The 25766-nt window shown below is 38.3% G+C and overlaps 2 protein-coding genes across 2 annotated transcripts in view; both read left to right on the top strand.

Annotated features, from left to right (window-relative positions):
* LOC102785379 (E3 ubiquitin-protein ligase rnf213-alpha-like) overlaps positions 1 to 23905 on the top strand; it is a 93960-nt gene extending 70055 nt beyond the window's left edge. The window contains exons 41-67 of the mRNA XM_087852881.1: positions 2027 to 2147; positions 3573 to 3673; positions 3886 to 4065; positions 5590 to 5735; positions 5905 to 6007; positions 6202 to 6316; positions 8072 to 8276; positions 8359 to 8548; positions 9206 to 9338; positions 9627 to 9737; positions 11615 to 11857; positions 12001 to 12085; positions 12503 to 12537; positions 12638 to 12741; positions 17842 to 17995; positions 18201 to 18375; positions 19104 to 19192; positions 19304 to 19555; positions 20051 to 20180; positions 20373 to 20450; positions 20849 to 21029; positions 21375 to 21579; positions 22065 to 22142; positions 22438 to 22635; positions 22762 to 22851; positions 23053 to 23231; positions 23752 to 23905. Of these exons, the coding sequence (XP_087709007.1) occupies positions 2027 to 2147; positions 3573 to 3673; positions 3886 to 4065; positions 5590 to 5735; positions 5905 to 6007; positions 6202 to 6316; positions 8072 to 8276; positions 8359 to 8548; positions 9206 to 9338; positions 9627 to 9737; positions 11615 to 11857; positions 12001 to 12085; positions 12503 to 12537; positions 12638 to 12741; positions 17842 to 17995; positions 18201 to 18375; positions 19104 to 19192; positions 19304 to 19555; positions 20051 to 20180; positions 20373 to 20450; positions 20849 to 21029; positions 21375 to 21579; positions 22065 to 22142; positions 22438 to 22635; positions 22762 to 22851; positions 23053 to 23231; positions 23752 to 23905 (3835 nt within the window). The remainder of the gene's footprint in view (positions 1 to 2026; positions 2148 to 3572; positions 3674 to 3885; positions 4066 to 5589; positions 5736 to 5904; positions 6008 to 6201; positions 6317 to 8071; positions 8277 to 8358; positions 8549 to 9205; positions 9339 to 9626; positions 9738 to 11614; positions 11858 to 12000; positions 12086 to 12502; positions 12538 to 12637; positions 12742 to 17841; positions 17996 to 18200; positions 18376 to 19103; positions 19193 to 19303; positions 19556 to 20050; positions 20181 to 20372; positions 20451 to 20848; positions 21030 to 21374; positions 21580 to 22064; positions 22143 to 22437; positions 22636 to 22761; positions 22852 to 23052; positions 23232 to 23751) is intronic.
* LOC148098623 (uncharacterized) lies at positions 12978 to 14382 on the top strand. Its single transcript, XM_087852716.1, has one exon. It carries the CDS (start codon positions 12978 to 12980, stop codon positions 14295 to 14297), a length of 1320 nt encoding a protein of 439 aa, XP_087708842.1. The 3' UTR covers positions 14298 to 14382.
* Positions 23906 to 25766: the final 1861 nt, after the last annotated feature.

The following is a 25766-nucleotide window of genomic DNA, read 5'->3' as shown; positions in this document are numbered from 1 at the left end:
ATTACAGACAGGTAAATGCTTTAATCATCCAGTCAGATAAGATTATTCTAAAAGTCATCAACTGACTCCAAATGCCCAGATCTGAACCACCTGTCTGCTGAAGAGAAATCCACCAATCGAACGGAAGCCTGAATTTCATGGGCCAATCAGAATTCTCAATCCAGTTGGCCATGACTAACTACTGACATACAAGCAGTTTTTTTAACAGGTGCATCAAGCTGGATTTGACAGGGTTTTGCCCCTGAGTAGTAGTCCTTTCAATCCTTTCATTTCACAGAGCTAAAATTGGACAAATTGAGCTGCAATGATTGGACAAATTAAATAACTGAAAATAAAATGTTAATTCCTAAAATTTGGTTGAAAATCCTTTGCTGGCAATGACAGCCTGAAGTCTCAAACTCATGGACATCACTTGATGCTGGGTTTCCTCTTTTTTAATGCTCTGTCAGGCCTTTATGGCAGTGGCTTTCAGTTGCTGTTTGCTTGCAACTGAACATTTAACAGTGTTTCCTGAAAATATTCTCTTGTCTGATCATTTCCTGATAACATTTAAATTTACAGTAAGTGAACACAGCAGTGGGGAGTAGACTTCATCACAGTAGATGTCTTTCTAAAAGTGTTGTAACTAAGTTTAAGAATATAATCCACTCACTGTTATCATTTGCAATGCTCTGTACCAACACAGAGCAGAGCAGCTACCTGAACACTACTCTAACAGAGGATGACTTGTTAATTTTGCCTCCTCACTACATATGACTCTGGATACTGTAGCTCCTGTGAAAAATAGAGCCCCAAATCAGAAGTATTTCAATCCCTGGTTTAATTCTCAAACAAGTAGCTTAAAGCAGATAACTCATAAGCTGGAGAAGAACTAGCATATCACAAATTTAGAAGATCATCATTTAGCCTGGGGAAATAGTTTGCTGCTTTATAAAAAAAAAAAAAAAAAAATTCCTCCGTAAAGCTTCATCACTGATTAAAGAAAATAACAACAACCCTTGGTTTCTCTTCAGCACTGTAGCCAGGCTGACTGTGCAGCCCAAGCTGTGTTGAGCCAACCATTCCATGAATTTCTTCACAAAATCAAATTTTAACCATTGGATAAAAAAAATACTCAATAATCATCTTATGTAACATTATCTACAGCTCCCAAAAGGTTGATTCTGTTCATCTGGATGTAATGTTTTCAGTGCGAGAAACGTTTCGTCACTCATCCAAGTGACTTCTTCAGTCTCAGCTGACTGGTTGGGTTTCTCCAACCTTATAAACAGTACATTTGCATAATGACTGAAGGTAGCACCAACAGGTGTCCATTATTTCACTATAATTGGAACATATTTTAATAAAACAGTTAAAGAACAAAACTTGTGTCAGTGTCCAAATATACATGGACCTAACTGTAATTTGAAATGGGAATTTATTGCTACAGGGTGCCCGCAGCAGCATTATAGCGTAATAGTAGTGACACAGTATATACAATAACACAGCATAGGTCAAATGTAAGCACATAAGTAACGTAGGTAGTGATTTTCCTTTTAAGTCAAGGAATAACAACAAATTAACTGAGAGTTAATCTTGTAACTCTGAGCTCCACTGTACTTTCACCTATCAATCAATGGATGTCTCTTGCATTAAGCTTTTTAACCAGATGCTGCTTTTCCACTGTGTCACTGCATTAGTAATTTCCCTCCAATGTTTGCTCTTCCTGTCCTATAGAATGGAAGTAGCAAGTGTAGCTATCAGTGTTTGGTTGAGTCATTTGTTTACATTTGGGTTGCACATCACCAGCTACTGCTATCTGCTATCACAAAGTTTTTTGTGTTTTTCTGGTGGTTGTTAAAGCTAATTTTATTTTACAAAATTTGCAATGGAGGCTGACATGCATCTCTGCGTCATTCCTTGGGCTTGTCTTGTCATTGCACAGACTAGGCTGAGGATATAGTGTTGCTTTAACAATGATATTGAAGTAATTTTATTTTTTTTATTATTATTACTAACTGTGATTGTGTATGTAATATTTTTGCAGTAATGGCTGGAAGCGCATCCACATCCTTTCTTTTTTTGTTGAACACATGCTACTGGGTTTCCAAAATGAAGACCGTCAGCTCAGGACACATGTCCTAAACACCATTAAAACTCTTAGCAATGTAAGTGGGTTTTTTGTTTTATTGTATGTTGTTTTGCTTTGCTTTAAAACAAGCAGTTAAACTGTTGTATCTAATGAAATGGCTGGTGAGTTTATTCAGGTCAAATCTGGTTTGCTTTAGGTTTAATTTAAAAATTAAAGCTGACCAAGCTCAACATAATCAATGTGGTCTACAAAGATGGAGGCCGTCTTTTTTCTGTCACCTGTCCATGCTGTGCAGAATTTTGTTCTGACAAAATCTGTCAAAATTACAGTGGGATGCAAACGTTTATTTTCCTGTATTCATTGGTTGTTACAATAAAAAATGTAAATCCAATAAATGAAGTTTATTGGATTTACAGAAAGTGTGCAATAATTGTGTAAACAAAATCAGGCAGGTGCATAAATTTGGGCACCACAAAAAAAAGAAATCAATATTTAGTAGATCCACCTTTTGCAGAAATTACAGCCTCTAAACGCTTCCTGTAGGTTCCAATGAGAGTCCAGATTGTGGTTGAAGGTATTTTGGGCCATTCCTCTTTACAAAACATCTCTAGTTCATTCAGGTTTGTTGGCTTCCGAGCATGGACAGCTCTCTTTAACTCACACCACAGATTTTCAATAATATTCAGGTCTGGGGACTGAGATGTGTCCCTCAACTTTGACAAGATTCCCAGTCCCTGCACTGGCCACACAGCCCCACAGCATGATGGAACCACCACCATATTTTACTGTAGGTAGTCGGTGTTTTTCTTGGAATGCTGTGTTCTTTTTCCTCCATGCATAACGCCCCTTGTTATGCCCAAATAACACGATTTTAGTTTCATCAGTCCACAGCATCTTATTCCAGAATGAAGCTGGCTTGTCCAAATGTGCTGGGTGACAGTGACTCCATCTGGTGCAAGATGATGTTGTAGGTCTTTGGTGCTGGTCTGTGGGTTGACTCTGACTGTTCTCACCATTCGTCGCTTCTGTTTCTCTTCAGAGAAAATTAAAAGAGGAGGGAAACTTGCAATTGACCCCCTTAAATACTGTTTCTCATTATTGGATTCACCTGTGTATGTAGGTCAGGGGTCACTGAGCTTACCAAGCCAATTTGAGTTCCAATAATTAGTTCTAAAGGTTTTGGAATCAATAAAATGACAACAGTGCCCAAATTTACACACCTGCCTGATTTTGTTTAAACAATTATTTCACACTTTCTGTAAATCCAATAAACTTCATTTCTCTTCTCAAATATCACTGTGTGTGTCTCCTATATGATATATTTAACTTACATTTTATTGTAACAACCAACGATTTATAGAGGAAAATAATGACTATTAACAAGGTTGCCAAAACTTTTGCATCCCACTGTATCTTGTTTTAAATGATGTTCTGCTAACAAAAAAATTTGTAACAACATAATGTTCATCATTAGTATTGTGTATCATTTTGTCCTTCTAAGGTTCTGCAGGAAAACTCGGATGTAAAATCTACAAAAGGTTTTGAAGCTGTAGTTAAAGTCCTGAAGTCCTGCAAACAGGAGGCAACTAATCAGCTTTTCAGGTAATGCTGTCTGACTATTAGCAGAGTTTATTATGATATTATATGAAATATTGAAGGATGTTCTTTAGCAAAGCCATTGGAAAGACCTTAAAGTTGGGTGTACTAAACTTTACAACAGGGGTGCTGCAGTACCCCCAGAACCTCCACTTCCTGCAGCCTTTTTCTTTATTTGCACTTAAGCTAATGTGATTGTTGGTTGCATTTTCCTGAAGGTTTGGCCTTGAGTGTGGGGTGTGCATGAGAGAGCCTCAGGAAACAGTGGGACTGCCATGCAATCACATCTATTGCTTAACATGTATTAAGAACAGCCTTGATGCAGGACGGACATCCTGTCCAAAGTGCCGCCAACAATTACCAGATGATTTCCAACCACATGTTTCTGAAGACATAAGGTAAGATTTGTTTAACTGTTTAGCTGATAAAATATTTAACAGTGCAACTGTAAACATTTACATGGAAAACATGGTCTTCTCATGATCTCAGAATAGAGTAGTATGGCTTGTGGGATTCAGCTGTTCCCATTCAAAAGTGAATGGCTGCTTCATATTATCAGTATTTATTACAGCTTTCCTGGAGTTAAGTTTAAAAAGTAACACAACCTTATGGTTTTAGTAATGACTGAGTGCCATTTGGTCAGTGATCAAACCTGCAATGATCAACTCTAGGTTTATCTCATTAGTGATAAAGTGCAGAAATTGCATGCTAATTTGCAAAACAAAAAACAACTTAATTACCTAGATGTTTACTACAATGCATACCACCACACATGTGAAACCTACTTCTGTGTACACGTGTCAGTGCAACAAGATTGGCTCATTTTTCCCATTGCCCCCTGGTTTGAATGTTGATTTGCTTTTTGGGGGGAGAGGGGGACAACCAACATCTTAACCTTAACAGAAAACTACTGTTATAGATTACACATGTTACACATGTTACACATGTTACACACGTTACACAGGTAGGCGGAACTTGCTGCTGCAAATGGTCAAAATATGCTCAAGGTTAGGGCTTGGAAAACTGCAGAGATATGCTGTATCAATAGTGGGACTGGGCAGGGTGTTGCAATGTTGGTTTAATCAAAAAACAGTTTAGGCATTTAGTCCCTTCCACCTTGTCAAGAGTCATTCTACGATTTGGCTTTCACCCTATAAAGCCTCCATTTATCTATATCCTCCATTGACTATATGATAGTGATTGATATAACTCAGAGACACTATACCCTTTCCTATACTTTCTTGAAGCTGCAGACCATATTTTTAGAGCTTCTTTCCACCATAAACCAGTTCTCCAGATGTTTGTCCAGCAAACAACTATTGTTTTAGCATTCCCACCTCTGATGAATCCCTCAACTCTAGGGTTGGGGTTAGGCATTCATTTCTGACGGTTAGGGTTAGAGTAATGGGCTAGCATTGTGAAAGCATTATGCCAGTTCAATGTCCTCACTAAGATATGAAAGACTATGTGTGTGTGTGCATGAGCATGAACACATGCTAGGAAATTATACTACAGTCTCGGTCGTTGTGTCTTTGGGCAAGACACTTCACCTACTGCCTACTGGTGATGGCCACAGGGGCCGATGGTGCGATATGGCAGCCTCGCCTCTGTCAGCCTGCCCCAGGGCAGCTGTGGCTACAACTGTAGCTGCCTCCACCAGTGTGTGAATGTGAGAGTGAATGAATAGTGGAATTGTACAGCACTTTGAGGGACCCAAAAAGCGCTATATAAATGCAATCCATTATTATTATTATTATTATTATTATAAAAGACAGTATTAGAAAAATGTCATGGTATATTGACCATTGATCATTTTTGGGGAATCGGTTTGCAAAGTTTAACATTTGGGAATCATCTAATAAGAACAAATTAACGCTGCTTTTAAACGTATTAACATTGCCTTACTTTTTGTATCCCTGCAGCGCATCTGTGAAGAAAAATGCAGAATTCAGGCAATGCTGCAATGGTTTCTTTGTTGATCTGCTCTCTGCTGTGTGCTTCAAGGATAATACACCTCCAGCCGAAGGTGTCATCACCCACCTGTTGTCCTATCTAATGATTGAGACAGGTACTACTTACTGTAGCCTACACTATTAAGAAGATTCTGTTTCACCTTCTTTTCTAAAGAAGCTGAAGTCTTGACCTAAAGTTTCAAAACAAAAACAAAAATCGAATGTGTTGGAATAAATTATTATTATTGTTTTACATGTTTACTTTAAATATTTTTTTCCAAACAGAACATAAACAGATTCACACCAAAGTTTTATCACCATTTGAAGAGTCCCCAGATAAAAACCCAGTTGTGCGATCAGTAATCCTCAAACTGCTACTGAAGTTCAGGTAGGTAACCTACTATAAATATGTCAATCATCAAAGATGATTGAGACTAACATGACAGGTATCTCACTGATTTAAAGTGTATCTTTTATATCAGTTGACGAGCATTGCTACTTTAATAAAACTTGTGATAAAATCTGTGAATAGATTTAAGTTTCTTTACCTTACACTATATGATTGACCTAACTCTGTTTCAGCTTTGATGAGGTTCAGAAATATTTGCAGCAACATTTTTCATCTGTTGAAGAAAGCAGATTTGTGGATGATGGAGACAAAGCCGAGCTCTATGCTTTATACATCAACTGCTTGGAGGTAAAACTAGAAAAATGTTGTCTTAATTGTATTTAACTGTTAAAATGTACTTTAAAAAGGTGAACAGAAAAGGTTTCAAAAAGAAAATTACTTACTTTGACAGTATACAGTACTCCACAAACAAAAAGTATTTCTCTAGAAGGACATGCTATGATGAATTGTGAAGTACAGAGATGCCTCTCAGAAAACAGAAACCTAACCTTTATTTCAGCAAAAGGAAAGATTAAAGTCCACAGTGTCCATCCATTCATTCTTTCCCATTCAGGGTCTGGAGGGGAGCTGGCGCCTATCCCAGCTACCATAGGTTAAGGGAAGGCTTGGACAGGCCACCAGCCTATCACTGGGCTAACAGATAGAGACAGACAATCATTCATACTTAGGGGCAATAACCAATTAACTTAACCCCAATAACTGCATGCCTTTGGACTGTGGGAAGAAGTCAGAGTACCCATAGAGAGCCCACACAGACACATGGTGGATTTAAACTCAGGATCTTCTTGCTCTGAAGCAGCAGTGCTAACCATTCCCCAAATGTTCTGCCCAGCCATGCTGTACAATGTAAATAACAAAATCTAATGTGATCTACTGAACGGGAGGTTGGTGGTTCGATCCCTGGCTGCTCCAGTCTGCATGCCAAATATCCTTGGGCAAGATACTGACCCCAAGTTGCTCGCCGATGCATCCACCAGAGTATGAATGCGTGTGATTGGTAGATAGAAAAGACCTAAGCATAAAAGAAAATGGATGTGAATGGGTAAAAGAGGGATGATGTACAGTGGCTTGCAAAACTATTCGGCCCCCTTGAACTTTCCCACATTTTGTCACATTACAGCCACAAACATGAATCAATTTTATTGGAATTCCACATGAAAGACCAACACAAAGTGGTGTACACGTGAGAACATGAATCAATAAAATTGATTCATGTTTGTGGCTGTAATGTGACAAAATGTGGAAAAGTTCAAGGGGGCCGAATACTTTTGCAAGCCACTGTATAAAGCACTTTGAGTCCTCTGGGAGAGTAGAAAAGGACTAAGAATAAGAATTTACTGCTGGAATTTACTGAATTTACCACCAGAGCAAGACAAACAGAATCTAACATACAACACACGTGGGTGGAAGAACGTGAGATAGGATAAGAATTACACACTATTTATTTGTATTTATACACAAGAGGGCAACTGGGAGGAATGAACGCAGCTAACAACACACAAAGACAACGAGAAAGGAGGGAAGGTCAAAATAAATGCAAGACAGTAGAGACAAATAACTACCAAAACAAAACAGGAAGTTAGAAGTGATAACTAAATGGGTAAACAGAGACACATAAATGAACTTAATGCAGGGAAACTGATACAGGAGGGTAATATAAGAAACATTTAGGATGAAACTAAAGTCTAATCCAAACAGGAAACTATGATCTCTAAGGAATGCCAAAAAATTACACGAAAAAGCAAATATAAACACCAAGCAAAGTAAAAGTCAAACAGAAAACAAAACCTTTGTCTAAACAAAAATTCAAAGTTCATAAACTCAAAAACACTGGGTCCAAGACCTACAAGCATTAACACATCTGAAATGCTGTTTGCTACTCTTTTGTTGTTTTGTTTGTTTTGTTTATTTGATTGATTGAATGATTGATTGATTGTTATTTGTCAAATAGACAACTTCTGAATGGGGTATGGTCTAAATGACAGCCTTACCTCAAATTGATAGAGGTCAGATGAAGTGACAATTAACTGGTGATATTTGCAGGACTCCATCTGGGAGAAAATGCCACTGGAGGGCAACAAAGCTGCAGAGTTACAATGGTTTACTAATGAAACACAGTTCCTGCGCTTGTTTTTGAAAGAAGACACTTCTGCTCCAGCAACAGTCTGTATTCAACACCTGCAACATATTGCCCGATTGCGTGTGACGCTCACCATGGCTGCACAGCTCATCAGTGACAGACTGTCTGGTAAGCTATACGTTTACTATTGTATTGCACTACTACAGTTTGCAGTGGTTTGCAGCTAAAACAATGTTTGTCATTGTTGCAGGCAACAATGTCCCAGACGGAGCAGAAGATTTTCTGAACATGGTGATAAAGCTCTGTGAGGACAGTGGAAATGACTGGTATCGTGTTTACCTCATCCGCAAGCTCAGCGAATCACAGGGTGTGGAGTACGTCCAGACAATGATGAAAAAACCTGAGTTCTTCTGGATTTTCCCTGAAGAGATACATCAGCAGGTAAAGCTACTGCCAAAAACTGGAGTATAGTTAAATTAATTCAGACAGTTTTATCTATAACGTGTGAGATAATATCAATAGTTAGGCACTGTATTGGGTAAGGAGACTCTACAATGTAACTCTACAATGACAGAAAGCCCAGACTAGTTGATGAACAAGAACAAGTAGGGAGGAATGACTCCCTTTTAATAGAAAAAACGCCCCCTCCACTCAGGCCAGCCATTTCATTGGAAGAAGTTGGGAAATGAGGGAAAAGAAGACAAAAAAGAAGAGCCTGAGCTATAACGAACTAAGATAAACAGGGAAGATCACAGCCTCCTGGGGAGTGAAGACACAGAGTGATGGCTGCAAAATCGTAGCTTATAAAGTCAGATTTTACTGTGTTATAGTCTGTCTAGAGGTGGCCAGACCACAACATGAAGGCTTCCTGTTCAACTGAAATTTTTTTTGTTTTAAGAAGTGTGAGCAAGGATTTTAGTGCAGTGCGTGAGGGTGTCAGTGGTGTGGCTTTGCAATCGTGTGTGTCAAAGATAAAATTTCAGTAATGTGTGTGTAAGAGGCTTTCAGTAATAATGTCCCGAAAGGCCCGTCATACCAGAACATCTCGGGTGTAATATATGTACTTAAACATGCTTCCTTTTCTGGTTGCAATTTTGGTGTCAAAAGAATGAAGATGGAGGCCTGATGGACCAGTATCTCGTGTATGGAAAGGAGTACAAGTCCGTGCGAGAAGCAGTTGCCAAGGCAGTAGTGGACGGTGATGTCGAGCAGATAGAAGACGCCTGTGAGGTATAAATATGCGCCAAACATTCTCTTTCATGTGTTTCACTTACCTGTTACTATTATATTCTTTTGATGAAACCACAATCTGTGTGCTAAGTTCCTTTAATAATAATAATAATAATTTAAACATTTAAACATTTCTCATTACTTGTACAGCACTGCTAGTTACATTGTAAGACCTGAGATACTTTGTAGTACTTTTGTAGTACTCACAATCGTACTAGTACTTTACTCTATATGCTCATTTTTATTTTACACTTATACTTGTCATTATTATTATTTTTTATACATTAGAGATGCACAGCATCACCAAAGAATCGGACAGTGTTTCTCCTGCTGGCTCTTTTCCGAGAGGTTACAACTCTGTACAGATCTGAAAACAGGGGTCTTCATCCTACTCCTGAGGTATGAACAATGAGAAAATTACCATCTGTAGCAAATGGATAAAGCATCAAGACTCTAGAAGAATTATTGGATTTTATTCAGAAAAACATGGATTTGGGGATTTTATTCTCAGCTGTAAGTGTGACGCTGAGTCTCAAAGTTTTAGAAATATAAATGAAGGATGATGATTTACAAACTCAGGGACAAAAACAACCATTTCCATATTTTCTAAAACGGTGTGTGCTGCTCTAGCAATAATGTTGATATGGGTGTAAACCAGGGAGCAGTTTGCCTGTGGAGATTGGGGAATGGAGGGAACTTCACCCCCCTTCTACTCGTCTCTGTCTCTGCTAAATTATTTTTTATTCCCAGTGGGGAATCATCACCCCATCTGATTTTTAGTACTGCATCTTGAAACAGTCTACAGTGAAAATGTGACAGGATGAACAGGATCCTCTTTTGTTCCAGCTTTTCATAAAGCCACCAAGCACTGCTGTTTCTGAGTGAAAACTACAATTAGCTATATAAAAATCAGAACATCAGAAGACTCACACAAAATCCTCAGATTATTCCTACTGAGTATAAACCATAACTTATCATCTATATCACAATTCTGAAAATTGTGAGTTGTGTAGCTTCTACTTCTTTTAACTTGGTACAGGTTACCCACAGGCTGCTGTTTGCAGCATCCTGGAGTTAGACATTCTTCTTATGAAGTCTGTCTCTGAAAAAAGTGGGAGTTTTTTTGGCTTTGCCTGTTATGGTGCAGCTGCTGTGATGTGCAGATAAACGAGAGAAGCCACACTCATGAGTTAAAAGAACAACCCTAACCTGACTGTCATTCACATATTTCAACTTGGGGTCCAAAATGTTGTAGAACATGTTACAAACCGAGTCATTTATTGACTCTCAAACTCCAAATGTTAGTTGCTTATCTCAGTAAATGGAGTAGGATCACTTCCTTCGCTGTCTGGAGATTGACAGATGGGATAAAAGAGGATGACACACTGAAGAAGATGATCCTCAGGAAAGCAGGAAAAGAGCATCATCAATGCAGAATGTGTTTTTATTAACCGCTGGATTTATTTACCGCTGCTACCAGCAGCACTACTACTATTATTAATAATAAATAAATCCAGTAGTTCATAGGAAAATATCTTGTAGTAGTACCACATTAATTTTGTTTTTTCATTAGTCTCCATAATGTGTGTGAGGCTGAGCAACGACAGCCTCTCCCTGCAGCTCCACACTGCTGAGCTGTTGACCTCAGAGCAATGTTGCAGTGGGGCGAGGAAGCTAAAGTCATCACCGTGGATCGTCCTTATGATGAAGTTGGAAGATACACGGGAACTCTCTTAAGCAAGCTTTCTTGTAATGTCTTTAATTAGTCTTAAGGAATAGTTCTCCAGGTTTCTTGAAAGGTATTCAAAGCTGTTCTTTGGATGTTGGCTGCCTTTTGTTGTGCCATGATGATCCCACGCTGCTACAATAATCTTGTGGTCCGGGCTCCCAGGAGACCAGTCCAAACTTCCATTGTTTGTTTGTTTATTCCAGTGTGTTTGAGATCACTGCCATACTGAAAGGTGAAGTTATTGTCAGATGGTATTGCATGAAGGACCTAAAATTTGACGAGAACAATAGGACTGGCCGAAATGCCAACCTAAACTGTAGCAGAGCCTCCTCCTGACCTCCCTGTACATAAACCAAAAATTGAAAATTCACGTTCATCACATCATATGACCAGACACTCATTTCTACTTTCTAGTATATCTCCTAATATAAAATCAAATATGACACTCTGTTTAACAAATTAGTGCAATTATTCCGTCAATTATTCTTCCTGTTTTTGAGGGTGAAATTGTATTGCTTTTCTTACATGTTTTCTATATTCCCTAAAGCAATGTCTTGAATTTGATGACCTCATCGAGGGCTCAACGTATCTCCATCAAGCAGAAGTAAGACAATTTGCCTCAGCCTTGGTTTACAACAGGTTGGGAGCGCTCACTGTTCAGCCTGGTAGTGCTATCATGGAGAACACCATCACTGAGCTGATCATTCATCTGGCAGCTGTGCTGCTCACTGGGAATCATCACCTGCTGATGCCACTCAAGCATCTTGGTCTGTCTCCTGAAAATATGCAGGTAAACATCAGGACATCATGTGTAAAAAGTGGATGTAGTCATAAAGATGTCACCCACTGCTCAGTGGACTTGTTAACTTAACAACATTACATTTATGTTACCTTTGTGTAGTTTCTTAGATTGTCATTTCATTTAACCTACAGAGAGCTTTTATACCCACAATGCCTGATGACATTTTAGCTGTTGCCCAGGCAGCCATGAATTATGAGGGCCAGCTCACTTGGTATGGTAAGTATTACTTCTTTTATATATGCAACTAAAAAATTATAAATGATCCTTTGTTGTAATTTAGGTTTTCACACAAACAGCCCTAAATTGAAATCCTTTGAAGAATTCTGCAACAACAAATACAAAGATATTTATAGGGGATGTAAAGCTTTTTTAATTTTATTTTGGGGCAAAGTCACCAGACTTATTTATTGGATTTAGCTCATGGTTTTATGCATGCAGATTCTATGTCCAGGTGACCATTAACTTAAGTTAATAATGGTAATGGTTCAAAATAAGAGTGTACAGATGTGTAACCAAGATGGCAGAAGGATGTGGCAAGACTTGGTTCTAGGAGCACTTTGCATAAACTTGCCTATAACTTCACAGAGTGCTGCATATTATGTTTTAATAACTCAAGTGATTTTTTTCCCATAGTCTGTCCCAATAATCATCCATGCTGCGTTGATATGGTAAGCCATTTTTATTCCGTTCCAGTTAATATATTAATGACAGTGAATACAAATATGATGTTGTTAATAATTGTACTATTTATGCCATCTTTCGCTGTAGTGCGGCATGCCCATTGAGAGAGGCCGATGTCTGGAGTGTGGTGAAGAAGTTGGAGGAGAACATTACGCAGTCGTGCCTGGATTCACAAAAGTTCAGTTGCATGAGTGAGTGTCATTAAATTTCAAGAAATTTAATGTACTAAATACCTTTCTTTAATGTCTTGATGCATTCTCAATCATCCAGGAAAATAAATTCCAAAAGTTGATTCTGTTCATCTGGACGCTACGTCCAGATGAACAGAATCAACTTTTGGAGACCTTTCTTTAATGTTACAGTGAAACTCAGGTCTTAAAAGCTTGGTTCCTAGTTAATTTATAATATCAAAATATTGATAATCAAAATGGCGGATGTAGCAGGTGGTGTTGCAGACGTAGCTCCGACTTTCAAACGGTCACGATTAAAACCAGAGATATATAAAACAACTGATGGAAGGGTAATTGTAGAGGATGAACTACTTAATTTCCTTGCTGTAAAAATCAAAACTTTAAGTCAGGATGAAATTGTGTTGTTGGCCACGAACACATTTGAATCCGAGGGGATTGAAGCCTCCAAGAAAGTTTTGTTTGAGCTCTGCCCCACTACCTCACAGCGGTGCGTCGGATATAAAGGACAGCATAAAGACGCCAACAATATTAAACTCTGTCTTAAAGTGCTGAATGAGTGTGGGGAGAATATCCCAAGATTTGTATCTCATCACCTGGATGATTTGCCGCCTGTTACATACTCCAGCATGGATGTGTGTTGTCTACTACGGCGAATGGACCAGCTGTGTGCTGAGGTGGGTGCTTTAAAACATGTAGTTAAACTACAGGCGGATGTCTGCGAGCAAGTCATGACCAATGCTGTGGAGGTCGACCACCGTGTGACTGCTCTTGAGTGTCGGCCCGAGGTACCGGCTGAGCCTGTTACGCTGAATGCTCAGGGGTCGGGGACCGCTTCCCACTTTCCCCTGGGGAAACACGCAGAGGAGCGGTGGGGGAGCCGAAGTAAAGGCGGCCCGCACGGAACGCAGGAAGCCGGAGCTTTGGCTGCTTCAAGGACTGGGACAAGCACAGTGTCAGCGTTTTGTCCGGAGATGTTGCTACGTGGTCAAGATCGGGCTCCAACGACAGCCTCAGGTCGTAATATGGAAACTACTGCAACGACGGAGGATCCCGTTGAGACAGTGCTTTCTACATGCTCCCCACAATGGAGTAAAGTTGTGAAAAATGGCAAGCCTCGTCACAAGCTGGAGAAGGTTAATGCGGGTTCAGGAATGCATGCTGTTACCACTGGACACAATAAGAGGCCTGGACCTGTATCGATTATTGGCACTGGAGCTGTGAGTACAATCAGAACTGTGAAAACTAAATTGGTGAGCGTGTTTGCCACTAAATTTGCCCTGGATGTAGATGCAGAAACTCTTGCTCTGTATTTGAGAGAGAAACTCAAAAGAGATGTGACCTGTCAAAAAATTGCTGGTAAACGTAGCAGGTTCGGCTCTTTCAAGGTTACTGCTGAATGTAATGATGTGGGTGAAATGTACAATCCTGAACTCTGGCCTGAAGGGGCTCTGGTCCGGCGTTTTTATGAACCTCGTAAGACCGGTACGGTGGTGCCAAGCTCAGGGGATCCAGCAGGGGAGATAACTGCGCCTTTTGGTACCAATGTATCAACATGAAGATGTCTATTAGGATATTATCTTACAACTGTCGTGGTCTACGTTTGGGACAGAGTGCAGGGGACAAAGCTCGACGGATTGTTGTGGACAGTCTGCTTGCAGAATGTGACATTTTATGCTTGCAGGAGACATGGTTGTCCAAACAGGACCTGGGAAAACTTAACTGTCTAAATGCAAGTTTTTTGGGAGTGGGGGAATCAACAACTGATCTCAGCACAGCTATAGTCAGAGGCAGAATACCTGGAGGGGTTGCTGTGCTCTGGGATAAAAAAATAGACCCTGTGATAAAGCCCATTAGACTGGATGTAGACTGGTGTATTGGTATACAATATACACAGAACAATAGTAGTTTTATCATTCTTAATATTTATACTCCCTATGAATCTTGTCAAAATGAGCAAGAATACCTCAGTAGGCTGGCTTTTATTAATGCATTTATTCAAGACAACGATACTTACAGCATATATGTTTTGGGTGATTTTAATGCTGATCTCACAGACAGCAGTTCTCGGTTTGCTAACCACTTAACTCACTTTTGTCAAGTTAATAATCTTATCTTGTCTACCAAAGTGTTACTGCCTGCAGATAGCTATACATACATAAGTGAAGCCTGGCATAGTACATCATGGCTGGACCACTGTATCTGTACAGCTGATGGGCATGCAGCTTTAGCAAACATGACTATTAGGTATGAGGTAACTGTGTCCGATCATATACCTTTTGGTTTTACTGTGAATGTGGAACAAATGCCAGCAACAACTGGGAATAATATTACTAATATTGCTACCAGTGTAAAATTAGACTGGTCAGCATGTAGTGAAGATGATTTCTTAGCTTATCATAGTAATACCGATATACATCTGAACAACATTTCTTTGCCCAAAGAAGCTCTTTTGTGCAAGGATGTCAACTGTAAGAATGCTGTGCATAAACATTTACTCTGCTCCATGTATGATGATATAGTGACTGCTCTGTATGAAAGTGGTACACTGCTTGATAAACAATATAAGCATAAGAAACCTAACATCAGACCTGGCTGGAAAGAACATGTATCCATGTATCATGATGAAGCTCGCATAGCTTATAAATGTTGGGCCATGGCTGGAAGACCTAAACAAGGCCCAGAATTAGAACAGAAAAAATGTGCGAATGCCAGATATAAGTACGCTGTTCGCTTTATAACTAAAAATGAGCAAATGCTGAGAGCAGATTCTTTGGCCAGGAAAATGCTGTGTAATAATATGGCAGATTTTTGGAAAGAGGTGAAAGCTCTTAATAACTGTAAACCATCTCTACCATCAACTGTTGAAGGTGTTTCTGGGGCAGATAACATTGCAGCATTATGGAGACAGCATTACAGTGCGTTGTTTAACTGTATAAAAAGTGATCCATATGAGGACAATCTTGACATGAGTAATGACACAATAAGTGTAAGGACACATGAAGTATATGAAGCCATTCATAGGTTGTCTGATAATAAAGCTTCTGGTTTGGATCACATCACTGCAGAACATTTAAAACATGCTAGTTTAAGGCTAGCTCCTCTTTTAGCACTCTGTTTCACTGGGTTTATGATTCATGGCATATTACCAGACTCAATGCTGTGTATTTTACTGGTACCAGTTATGAAGGACAAAGCTGCAAAAGTGAGCTGTTTGGATAATTACAGGCCAATTGCACTAGCCAGTATTTTATCTAAGGTGTTAGAAAGAATCTTGTTTGACAGAGTTAGTGTGTTCATCTCTTCTCTGGATAATCAGTTTGGCTTCAAACCAAAGCACGGCACTGACATGTGCATATTTGCACTCAAGGAAATAGTCAGTTTGTATAGGGCTAAAAATTCATCTGTCCTCATGTGTTTCATTGATGCCTCTAAGGCTTTTGATCGAGTGAACCACAGAAAACTTTTTGATAAATTGAAGACACTGGGGGTTCCTCAATACATCGTGAGGATTCTCTCTTACTGGTACGCTCATCAGAACATGCAGGTTAAATGGGGAAGCAGTATTTCTGCCCCCTTTGGTGTCAGCAATGGTGTCAGACAGGGTGGGATTTTGTCTCCAATTTTATTTAATTTATATGTTGATGATTTGTCCATACAGCTGAGAGCCTGTAACACTGGGTGTATATTAGGTAAAACATTGATAAATCATCTTATGTATGCAGATGACCTGGTTGTTTTTAGTCCAAGCAGTGCTGGATTACAGGATCTTCTTAATGTCTGTACTGAATATGGTGTGCAATATGACATTGAGTACAATGCTGCTAAAAGTGCTGTTTTGATATGTAGAACCAAGCAGGATAAACAGCTAAATTTTCCTTTGTTTAAACTGGCACAAAAAACTCTTGAAGTTCATAAAAAGGTGAAATACCTTGGTCACTTTATTACTGAGCAAATGAATGATGATGATGACATGTACAGACAACGATGCAAGCTCTATGTGCAGGCAAATACGATTGCACGCAAATTCAGCTTTTGTTCACTTCCAGTTAAAGTGGCTTTGTTTAAAGCGTATTGCACACCGCTATATACTGCCCCCTTGTGGTCATCCTACAAACAATGTAGCATGCTGAAGCTGCATGTTGCATATAATGATGCAATGAGAATCCTTTGCAGGATACCTAGAAGTGGTAGTGCCAGCCAGATGTTTGTAGCTGTGGGTGTTTGGACTTTTAAAGCACTTTTAAGAAAGTTAATGTTCAATTTTAGAGAACGACTGGATGGTTCGAGAAACAGTATAATTTTAGCACTTACAGATCCGACAGTGAGTGGTTCCCGTTACTCATCCAGTCTGAGAAAGCACTGGTTAAAGTGTTTGTGTATTTATTGATTTATTTTAATTAATTATGTTTTATGTATATTATGGTTTTATATTTTTACAAATGCTTTATATACTTATTTATATACTTATATATATTTAATGGTCTATACCTTGTGTTGGGGGGGGGGGGGGGGGGGGTTGTGTTTCTGTCTTGTTTTTATGGACATAAAGTCTGCCAATAAAGATTGAATTGAATTGAATTTATATCCATAGATAGATAGATAGATATCTAGCTAGCTAGCTAGCCATAAATTGTGTGTCACAGACTGTAATTCACATTTGCATGACTTATTTAAATACTCCAAATACAGAAATACATGAGACCAGCCACAAAAACACTCCTGTTCACAACTTTTAGGCACAGACTGACACTGTGCCTCTTTATTAAATCCTCAAAGAAAATGATCAGAAGAAGAAATTGGAAGCACAAGATAATCAGGCACTGCTCATTTGTCTTTAGATGATAACAAAGACTTTGATATAACTGAATTGCTCTGTAAAGTAGCTTCAGCTGATTTATAAAAAAAATCTACTGCAGACATTTTCAGTATATTTATCCAGTGATATCAAACCTTCCACTTGGAAAAGTAACACATATTTGGACTTGGAAAAGACTTAGAGAAAGAAAAATGTGCATGTGTGAATGTGTTTTCTACCATTAAAGCTGTGGCACTGGGAGTATACCAGCTCTTCTTCTTACTGATTCAAATCTGTTGTTTTAGGGATCAAACACGTCCCGGTCACATTCTGGGAAACCCTGAACGCAGAAACAACCCAGATGCTTTAGACACCAAACACATGTCTCTGACTCCCTTCACTCTGGTCAGGTTGGTTACACATTTGGCCATGATGCTGGGAGCCTCAGAGAAACCTGAGGTGAGCAGATCATAATTACTCTATTTTTGTGGATCCTAATCATTTTTAAATGAAGTATCTGAAGTGAGAGTTACTTTGTACAGTAGTGGCAATATCTAAGCAGCTTAAGTCATAAGCTGTTCATGAATAATCCACAAAACTCAATGAATGATGTTGCTTGTTTTATTACATCTAACAATGATGCTGTCACTCACTCTTTGTTCAGGTTGTCCAACAGATAATCCAGCAACCTGTGGAGGATGTCAGTTCGTTTCTCAGGTTGCACATAACAAAGGATCTTGAGCATCTGTCCCAGGCACTGGGAAAAGGAGCTGACGACAACGTAACATCTGTTCACTTGGTGCTTAAATCACTGCAGGAGCTACCACGGGCCAGTTCCAGTAAGTATCCAAACATGAACATGTGTCAAATGTCACGGAAAAGACGGACCCAGGCGCGGTTCTTTTTCACAGAAACACAGTGCGTTTATTTACAGTGAAACAGACAGGCAAGTCCAACAATTCACTCAAAAGTGCAATTTCCCAATCGTGCTCGTCCCTTGCTCCCAGTGCGTTCCGTGTTGTAACTCCCTTAGTGTGTGTGCTCCCCAACTCGCTTCTCCGCTCGCCCCTCCTGGAGGAAGAAGGAAAATCCACTGTTAGCCACACGCTCGCCGAATAACAAACTCACGTTGCTCGCACGGACTATATCAGTTCAGAGTAATAATCCCACGTCGACTGTCGCCGCAAGTCCAGGTTAAATACCTCTTTCTAGCCGGGAGGAATGATTACCAACAGCTGGTCAGGTAATCAGCTGCAGGTGGCCGGCAACAGCGAAGAGGGACTCCCAATGACGACAGTCGCCAGGACACGCCTCTCCCACGGCGCGCACTTCCGTAAACAGCCCGAGGACTGGGGAGGGAGAGAGGGAGAAGCAAACACACACACAGAAAACATACACACAAGCAGAGTCGTCCGGAAGGACCGTCCGACTGTGACATCAAATATGGTCACATATAGAATGACAGGAAGAAATAATGGAAGTCAGTACTTCATAAGAACTTGATTAAAATTGTGATCCCATTTAAGCTTAGAAAGAGTCTGCCATTCATTTTTGACTTTTCTTCTAGCTACTATCGACCCTCACCTTACTACCAAAGAATCCAGAAACACCTGGGAGACTACTGTGGCTACAGATATTATGACACCAAAGCTGATGGTAATTTGTTAGCTCAGTATTTACCCTTTTTGTCATGAACCCCTTTTCAGTCTTAGCTATATAATATCACCTTTACCTCTTATATCACCTTTACCAATATTTTGTGTCCAGGATCTTGACCAACTCCTACAAGAGGCAAAGGGAACCATCAGAAATGACTCACGTGTATCTTCCAACTTCATGATAAGGACGATCCACGGTGATGACTGTAGCTTCCTCGCCTCACTGCAACAGGGCTCTGAGGTTGACAGCTCAGCAGTGTGGAGCTGCAGGGAGAGGCTGTCGTTGCTCAGCCTCACACACATTATGGAGACTAATGATCAAAAGGAGGAGCTCCCCCTGCTCTGGAGGTTCCTGCAGAAGGTGTGTGTCTCACAGATGTAAAGCTTTGATTGATCAGAATTCACCCATTCAGTCAAAAATTTACTCGATTGCATGCGTGAATTACTGACCAGACTGAGTTTTTTTTTATTTGTTTGTTTTGTTTTTTGTCTTTGAGGTAACAGTGTGCACTATGGATAATTGCAAAGTTTTCTTTTTTAAAAACCTTTAGACCAATTGTCAAATTTGCCCTCATATATTATGAGATGGATGGGTACAATGCTCTTTGTCACACATTTCTAGAATAGAAATTGAATAGAATCGAATAGTCTATCTTTTCCCACAACCTTCATTTTTATCAGTGCACCACCATGCTATAACTAATTATCTTTATATTTTAAACGTAAAAGCAATTTTAAAAAGTTTCAATAAGCTTGTTATTATTCTCACTGGTAGAATTGAAAATAACCAAAGATACACAGCCTGTGCTGTTGAAGCATTGTTATCAGCCGATTGGTTTATGTTTTTCTTTTTCAGGAGAGAGAATTTCGGCTTATCAAATTCCTCCCAGAAATCCTAAACTTGCAGAAACGTTTGGTGAGAAAGTACCAAAATGCAACTGAAGATATCGTGGGCTCCATCGGAGTATTCATTGCTCAGCAAACAGGTGCAGATTATATGGACCTAAACTCTCTCCAAATGTGAACAATGACGTGATTAATCTACAGTACTATTTCTGAATAAATGTGAAAATCACAGTCAAAATCCTTTAAAGTTGGCTTTTGCTACACAGACAAAGCAACTGAAATATTTTTATTCTGTTTCATGTTATGTCATACAAATGTTTTTGTTGTTTCAGAAATGAGGCAGTGGTATCAAAAACGCATTGAGACCTTCCTGAAAACATGGAATCAGCTAAGAGTTTCTGTCACCAGCAGTAAGTAAAGCACTTATTCTACCCTTTGTCTGAACAACAAAATAATTTGTTGGTGCAGTTAAATCTTTTATTTTGTATTTTTTTTTCAGGACATTTTTATCAACTATACAAAAAAAATAGCTTGATTTGACTTTGCCATACTGGGTTTAAAATGGGAACAGTGGAATTCTTGATTGATTTTAGTTGCCTTCGAGAGCAAACATAATTCTAATTCTAAATGACTTTGTATACAATAGAGGTCAAAATAATAGAAAAAGATCTACTACTGACCAGTTACTGAAAACATATTATTATTATTTTTTGTTCTTGTGATTAAATGGAACAGTTAATAAACACATATGTAGATTTTTGTTATATTTGAAATAAGGAATTATTTATCTGTCCTTTCAAAACTATAGATGAAATGAAAATTCCAGAAGAATTTTGCAGCAGGGATTTGGACCTGAACAGTGACTTGCAGTACCTCCTGCCCCGTCGGCAGGGTCCAGGCCTGTGTGCCACAGGGCTGGTCAGCTATCTGGTGACTCTCCACAATGAGTTGGTGAATGCAGTGGACCGTCACACACGAGAGGACAGCAGGTACTTTTTTAAAGCAGGTTATGTAGCTTTTTTAATCAAGCTGTATCAGGTATCCTCCTACCTGAACTTCAAACAAAGGGACAGATGAGTCAAATGAGCATCATTCAGGGGTGTTAGTATTAAAAATCCTTTCTTTCACCTGGGAGCTTGACATAGATACCCAGAGCGACATAACCAATTACTGAGTCGATGCTATTGATACATTAAATATTGTAAATATAATACAGTTCAGTTTTGCTCTCAACAAAAATTTTCTTCATCAAAATAGTTTCTTGCATTCTAGACCAACATGAGCAAAGACATGTGGGGAGATTAAAGTTTATATCTACATTGTGATGTCTGCAGTGACTACACAGTGAGTCTGTTGGAGCTAATGGAGCAGCATGTGATCAGCTATGATGTGGAGAAGGATCTGCTTCCGCTGGTTTTGTCTAACTGCCAGTACAGCTTGGAACGTGGCCACGAGACAATATCTGAGTATGACCTGCCCAGGATCCAACAGCAGATCCTCACCCGCTTTCTGCAGGGAAAACCTCTCATTACCCGTGCAGTGAGTCCACACAGCCTGGTTTGGTTAAAACATGTGTCCCACATTTAAAATTACACAAACTTTGTTTTAAACTCTTGATTTCTCTCCACTGCAAAGAAGTTCATTTTCTGTTGAAGTTCTATCGTAATAGACGGCAGGGGGGCTCAAGAAGCAAATACCTTACAAACACAAATAGGACTAAGCTATTACTGTTTGTTCCACATATTTATGACAGCACACTGCTACAACATGTGGGTTTTACATCATAAGTCCTTCCCAACACAACCTCCAAGGGATTCTTTTTCCAGAATAAAGCCAGGAATCTTTTGTTAGGCAAAGTTGTAAACCACTGCACTATGGAGTTTGTTTTTATGGTGTTGGTTAACTACAGTGGGACATTTTCATCATTTGACTCAAGTCTTGTATCTGTTCTATGTGATCTTACTTAGTTTAAAATCATATTTACATATTTCCCTGCTTCACTTAACCTCCTGTGTTTTATTAAGGGAATTCCCACGCTGGTCAATATGCAAGAGAGAGACTATGAGACCATTTTCAAAACTGTTCATGGAAAAGTGCCACAGGTAAAGTAATATGACCCATACTGAGTTTACAGTAAAAGTGCTAATATTTGTTTGGGAGATATTCTTGATAAATGGACTTACTATCTATAATCTGTAAATGGTTATTACAGGTATAGCAGATTGATGTTTTGTTTATCACCAAATCGCATAAATATTTCGGGCCAAATAGTCGTAGCAAATAAGAAAAATTGTCCTAACATTCATCTATAAAAGATCTACTCACACATTACACAGTTATATTGGGATGATTTACTTTTCAGTGCTTTATGACTTCACTGCTTTGTTTCTCTATCAGACGGCTCTGTCCCGTTTGATCTGGAACTCCGTGTCGAGACAGCTGGACTCCTACAGCGAGGTGTGTGAAGCACTGAAGATTGTGGAGCTGCTTCTGGGTTTCCTCTCAATGACTGGTGGTGATCCCAAAATGAAACTGGTCTCTTACCTTCAGGAAATACTAAAGATGGACCAAAACATTAATCAGCACATACTGAAGGTCATTACATGTACACTCTCTCACTCTGAGCCTCCCATATCAAAAATCAGTATTAATAACAAAGCAAAGACCAGAGAGAACAAACTATCTATAAGTTGATCTTTAAGTTGATCACTTTTTTTGCAGGCTTTTGGCAAATGTCACCTCAGACACTGTGTTTGTCTGTGGCAAGTCCTGTCCTCTCTCAGATCTGAAAAAATGCTGCAACTGAAAAGGGTAAGTTTTGCAGTATGTTTTGTTTTCAGATACAAATAAAATTTCAAGTTTATACGCCACATGTGGTTTTTCACTGAGGATACATAAATTGTAAGTTTTGATCCTAACCTCCTGTGTTAGCACTTTGGTCATTATGACCAGATATGTCAGTCCATCTACCGTATACATACAATATGCATGCTTGCATGTCTTGTTAAAAAGGAGCCCTTTTCGGGGTATCCAGCCGAGTACCAGGTGCCACTGACTGAGGAAAACAAGACTGAGCTGAAACGATTCATGTCCAGAGGAAACATGGACCAGTGGCTGCTTGAGATGCACGAGTTCCTCTTGTTGCGCCTGGGCCGCCTACGGGCAACTGAGGACTACAATCCATCATGGAGGTAAACCTGTTGTATGGTATCAGATTATTTGTTTGGTAATGCCATTTTCTGTTTGGCCCTGACTTAGCAGGTGTGAAGAGAGATTTACATCTTAAGCCTCAAAGTCACTGCAGATGATCCTGTGTAGCCAAAATATGGATATATAAGAGTGATCTCACAGATGCAAAGATATGCATATAAAGTTATAGATTAGTCGGAATGAAGCAAAATATTTTCATCTAAGTATTAAAAACAATATTTATATTTAAAACTATGTTAGTTTGTCCAATTAATTTTCAATTAATCAATCAATCTCAAAAATGTCCAAGTACTTTGTGCATATTTTACTGTCTTCAGATAAGCTTTGTTTATTCATTTTCATATCTGTATAGTGCCCCATCGTTTGGCCTTTCTGTCTATACCAAAAGTGTGAATGTTTTTATTTGTTAGAATATTTTTTTGTTTTCCTGCTAAGTAAAAAATTATTTGCTCAAATGCAAAAGTAATGTATTAAAATTTATATTTTCTTTCTTTCTGACAGTCTGAAGGAGGCGGTCAGTGTCTACATGGATCGTAAAGAAGTAGAAGTCCCACCTTGTGTGGAGGGAAACTTCTCTGAAAATGTGCAGCTATCTCAGATAATTGAGACCTGGAAATACACCATCACAGCCAAACAGGAGTTGATGAATGAGTGATCAACTGAATGAGTGATATTAGTTATCTAAAGAAGTAAACAAAGGTATTTTTTCTGCATTTATTGGTGTAATAATCATAGGGTGTGTTGTGCTGCTAATTTGTTTTTTGGAATTATTTTAGAAATTCAATTCAGCAACAAAAAACTATATTTACATGTTAATATTTAATTTTTCATTATATTTTACTTCTCTTGCGAATGGGTTGAATTTAAAAAACAAAGTAATATTATCATGTTGCAAGGAGTGAATAACATTTCTCCATCCAATAAAATTAAACCAATAGGTGATTGATACACAGGAAAAAAGCAAAATCTTGTAATCCAATGTAAATGAATGTGCACGGTTCAATCATAAATATGCAAGGGAATGGTATACTGAGCATTTTACACTTTTTCATACATATTTTATTTTTCTTATATTTTAAAATGCTTTAAGTTTTTATTTACATTTATGTAAAAGTTGAGATTTACTACATTTTATGTGTTTTTTATAGCTTGATTTTTCAGATTTCCATGATATGTATTAAACCTGGTTGCGTTCAGCAGATAATTGAGAGATGAATTGGATGGGTTTAGAGAGATTTTAGTTTATCAGTTAACTTTAACTGCTTCTTCTTTTCTACTACTTCTTTTAACTCTTTTTTTTTGTTTATGGTCTTGTTGATGTTTTTCTTGATTCCTTTATGAGAAAGATTAGAAATTCCATTTAAGCTCAGTGAAAACAATGAAACAGCAAAGCAGAATAAACTCAAGCACATCATGAGTGAGCTGCTCATGTATTCACTGTGAGAGTTTATACAGGATGACTGCTTTGATATATTTTATATATCATTCTTGCATGAATATGTGTTTTGTTTTAAAGTAAAATCTTTTAGGGTGAAGTAACAACAGGATGGATTGATAAACTAGTGCAAAAACTGCACATTTTCCATTTTTTTCATACATGTTAAAAAACTATAAATGTTCATTTATATAAAAGTGACTTGAATATGTTCATTTAAACAAAAAAAATGACTTGCAGTCTGAGATTATTTCCATTTGTCTGTGCTGGAAAGTTTGATTTATCAGATTTTTGTGTGTCAAGTGACTTCATCAAACATGAAGTATATTTGAGATAAACTTGAGGAGTTTTAATTTTCTATTTTTGTTTTATCATTTTAATTTTTCATTCCTTTACTGAGAAAGTTGTTCACTTTGATGATGATTTACTGTTTTGTTTTATTTCATGATATGTTTTAGCATTATTCTTGCATTTATTTTACTGCTAAAGAACAAAAAAGACATGATACTCAGTAAAGAAATGAATGACTGATAGTTTTCTTTTTACATTTTACTAACAGTGTCAAATATTTTTTGCTTACATCAATATGAAAGTCAATCGTTTACATTTTATCTGTTTTCTCTAATACTTGGATTTTAAAAAAAAATTAAAAATAACACAACAAAAACAATGATACACAGCAAGGCAGATAAAACGAGTGCATTATTTCTTCAATATTAGCCACCTGCTCATTTGTTGCATTTTGTCAGTCTAAAAAAAATGACTAAGAGTTATTTTGAAAATTCAGAAATGCATTATTGAATTTGACAATCATATAGTGTGAAACTGTTGATTTACTCTTTATGCCAAAGGATTATGTACACTTTTCTCTCTTTTTTTACTTTATTTTTTTTATTAAGTATATTTTACTATTGACCAGCATTCAGACACAAAATTGTATTACTCTTTCTTACATATATCAAGTATCCTGTGTTGATAATTTGTTGTTTATCTGCAAAAAAAAGAGATTAAAGTACATTGGAAAATGTTTCATCTGCAATAGTAAATAAAGCAGTTGTTACACACATGTGACCTGCAATTT

This window comes from Neolamprologus brichardi, chromosome 15 (assembly GCF_056152115.1).
Source record: "Neolamprologus brichardi isolate AB-2024 chromosome 15, ASM5615211v1, whole genome shotgun sequence".
NCBI lineage: Eukaryota > Metazoa > Chordata > Actinopteri > Cichliformes > Cichlidae > Neolamprologus > Neolamprologus brichardi.
The sequence above is the reverse complement of the archived record's forward strand: the minus strand, read 5'-3'. Positions and strand labels throughout refer to the sequence as shown.